The sequence below is a fragment of the Daktulosphaira vitifoliae genome, unplaced genomic scaffold (genome assembly GCF_025091365.1).
Source record: "Daktulosphaira vitifoliae isolate Bord-2020 unplaced genomic scaffold, ASM2509136v1 Scaffold_554, whole genome shotgun sequence".
Taxonomy (NCBI): Eukaryota; Metazoa; Arthropoda; class Insecta; order Hemiptera; family Phylloxeridae; genus Daktulosphaira; species Daktulosphaira vitifoliae.
The window spans coordinates 5,344-7,809 of NW_026100118.1; the positions used below are offsets into that span (position 1 = coordinate 5,344).

General features: G+C 32.6%; 1 protein-coding gene across 1 annotated transcript in view; it reads right to left on the reverse strand.

The window, feature by feature from the left end:
• LOC126909560 (uncharacterized) overlaps window positions 1-1,910 on the reverse strand; it is a 6,738-nt gene extending 4,828 nt beyond the window's left edge. Inside the window, exon 1 of the mRNA XM_050691995.1 lies at window positions 970-1,910. Coding sequence (XP_050547952.1) covers window positions 973-1,884 — 912 coding nt within the window. The 5' untranslated portion in view covers window positions 1,885-1,910 and the 3' untranslated portion in view covers window positions 970-972. The remainder of the gene's footprint in view (window positions 1-969) is intronic.
• Window positions 1,911-2,466: the final 556 nt, after the last annotated feature.

Below are 2,466 nucleotides of genomic sequence, written 5' to 3' on the forward strand. Positions count from 1 at the left end.
AACGCATGAGTTAAGCGGCAAGCACTCAAAGTATTATTCCTATAATTTTAGGTATATATTTCCAAATCATAAAGAAATAGGCAGAAAAAAAATCTGAACTCAAACCATCACTTAAATTAAATTTCCTAAGACACTATAGTCTTAAAAATATTGTTCTCTATCACGTATATGATTAATTGATAAATACTATAAGATTTTTACATAATATTAATATATTTTAATTAATTAAAAATCGTTATTTTTAAAAGAGAAATTCTTTGTAAATTTCGTATGTCTAGTTTGAATAGGTTTCTTTTTGTAAATTTGGTAGTACATTTGACTTATTTTTAAAATATTAATATAACAGAAATCTTGACATAAATGTTGTTTATATTAGTCTTTATAACAAATCATAAATCAGTGGCACTATAAAGTTAAAAATTTTAAATACAAAATCGAGAATTTTCACACAAAAATAGCATTCGGTAACCATTTTCACAGTTGAGGCAACATAAAGTCCGAAATTGTTTTTCTCCATAATAAAGTATATTACATTAGCTTTAATTTAAGATATATATAAAAGTGTCAGTATTTCCGGAACATTCTCAAAAATTATGTTGAAAAAGTAAATTTTTTGTAAAAAAGTTGTCATATTGAATCCCCTACAGTATGCAGGTTTAGGGTCAGATTTATAAAAAAATATATGGTTCGATGTGTTCGGAATTATTAGATAATTGTTTAACTAAATCAATATTATTTTTAACTGAAAAACTATCGAATTTTTTGAAAGATGAAATACCCTTACTAGGTGTTTAGCCAAATTGTAAGTCGGAGCATTAATATTCGACACAATAGGTCTCATAGTACTTCCAGTTGATAGTTTTTCAGTTAAAAATAATATTGATTTAGTTAAACAATTATCTAATAATTCCGAACACATCGAACCACACCTGGCAACACAAATAGTCAGCTTTTAATAGTATGGTTTACAGATTAATTAATATTCCGATGAAGGAATATTTCGTCACAGCCTGCAGCTTTAAAACTGCCAAAGGCTTTTATTGCCCATCTTTTTCCACTTGGTGTTATCACTTTCCTGGTTAGTCTCCATTCAGCACAGATCACACGTTTGTCCTGTGCATCATGTTCCTGTTCTCTGTAGTTAATTGCAGAGTCAGGAAAATGTGTGTTCATCAAATATGATAATGTTTCATTATCGTTATTGGTGAACATTCCGTCTGGCAGTAGTATTGCCTCGACAGTTTTGTTTGGTCCATTCCTTAGTGATCGCAGAAGTCTAATTGCTATAAGGAGTTTTTGTATATCCCCACAGAACTTCTTCCAGCTTTCTCTTTTGAATTTTTTCAATGCAGAATTGTAGTTCCTTTGGGTATCCTTATAGGATTCCCAGTGTTGTTCCAAACCTGGTTTCATTGCTTTATTTAAGAGCTTACGTGAACTCTTTCTTAATTTAGACAGGTTAGCATTCCACCAAGCTACACCCTGCCCTGTACCTTTCCTTTCTATTAAAGGACAGTTTTCTTTGTAAGCCCAGACAATGAAGTCCTGTAGCATATTTACAGCCCTTTCAGTACTCTGTCTCGACCCCAATCTAAACTGTAGGTTATTCAGGTCACGAGAGAGATCTGCCCTGTATTTGTCCCAGTTTGTTCTTTTCGGGTTCCTATAGTACTCCGTCTCAACTTTGTTAATTTCCAAAGTGAATCGTAAGTGCCTATGATCAGAAAGAGAAGGTTCGGAGGACACTTTCCACCCTTTTATCTTTTGAAGTAACCCTTTTGAACAAACTGACAGATCAATGACTTCTTGCTTGTTCCTGATAACAAAAGTAGGTTCACTACCTCTGTTCAGTATACTTAGATCTGTAGTCAGCAATAGATCCATTATATCCTCTCCTCTTTGGTTGATGTTACTGCTCCCTCAAATAGTGTGGTGTGCATTAGCATACATACCTAGGATTAGTTCTAATTTTTCATTTTTGCAATAATTAAAGAGCACAGTTAGGTCCCACCTGGGTCTGTGACCTCATATGGTAAGTATCCTGAAGCTACTATAATATTTTTACCATCATTTAGTGTTACTCTTGAGAGGTGACGACTTGGGCCACGCAGCGGATTGTGGAGTCACCACTCTCATGGCTTCCTTGCAAAAAGAAAATAGGGTCGCCAACCACTTAGGCGAGGGTCTTGATCATAAAAAGAACAACACCCGGACCATAAGTGGATTTAAGAAAATAAACAATAATAAACTAATAATATTAAATAAAATAATGTACACTTTGATGANTAATAATATTAAATAAAATAATGTACACTTTGATGAAACTAAGTGGATTAAAAAAAAATTATATATATATATATGAAGAGTGAATGTGTCAAACGTTCTATGTGTCAAAAACATATTTGTTCAGAAAACACAAAAAACGATGGTAACATGGGCATGTCTCACATAACGAACACTATCTAT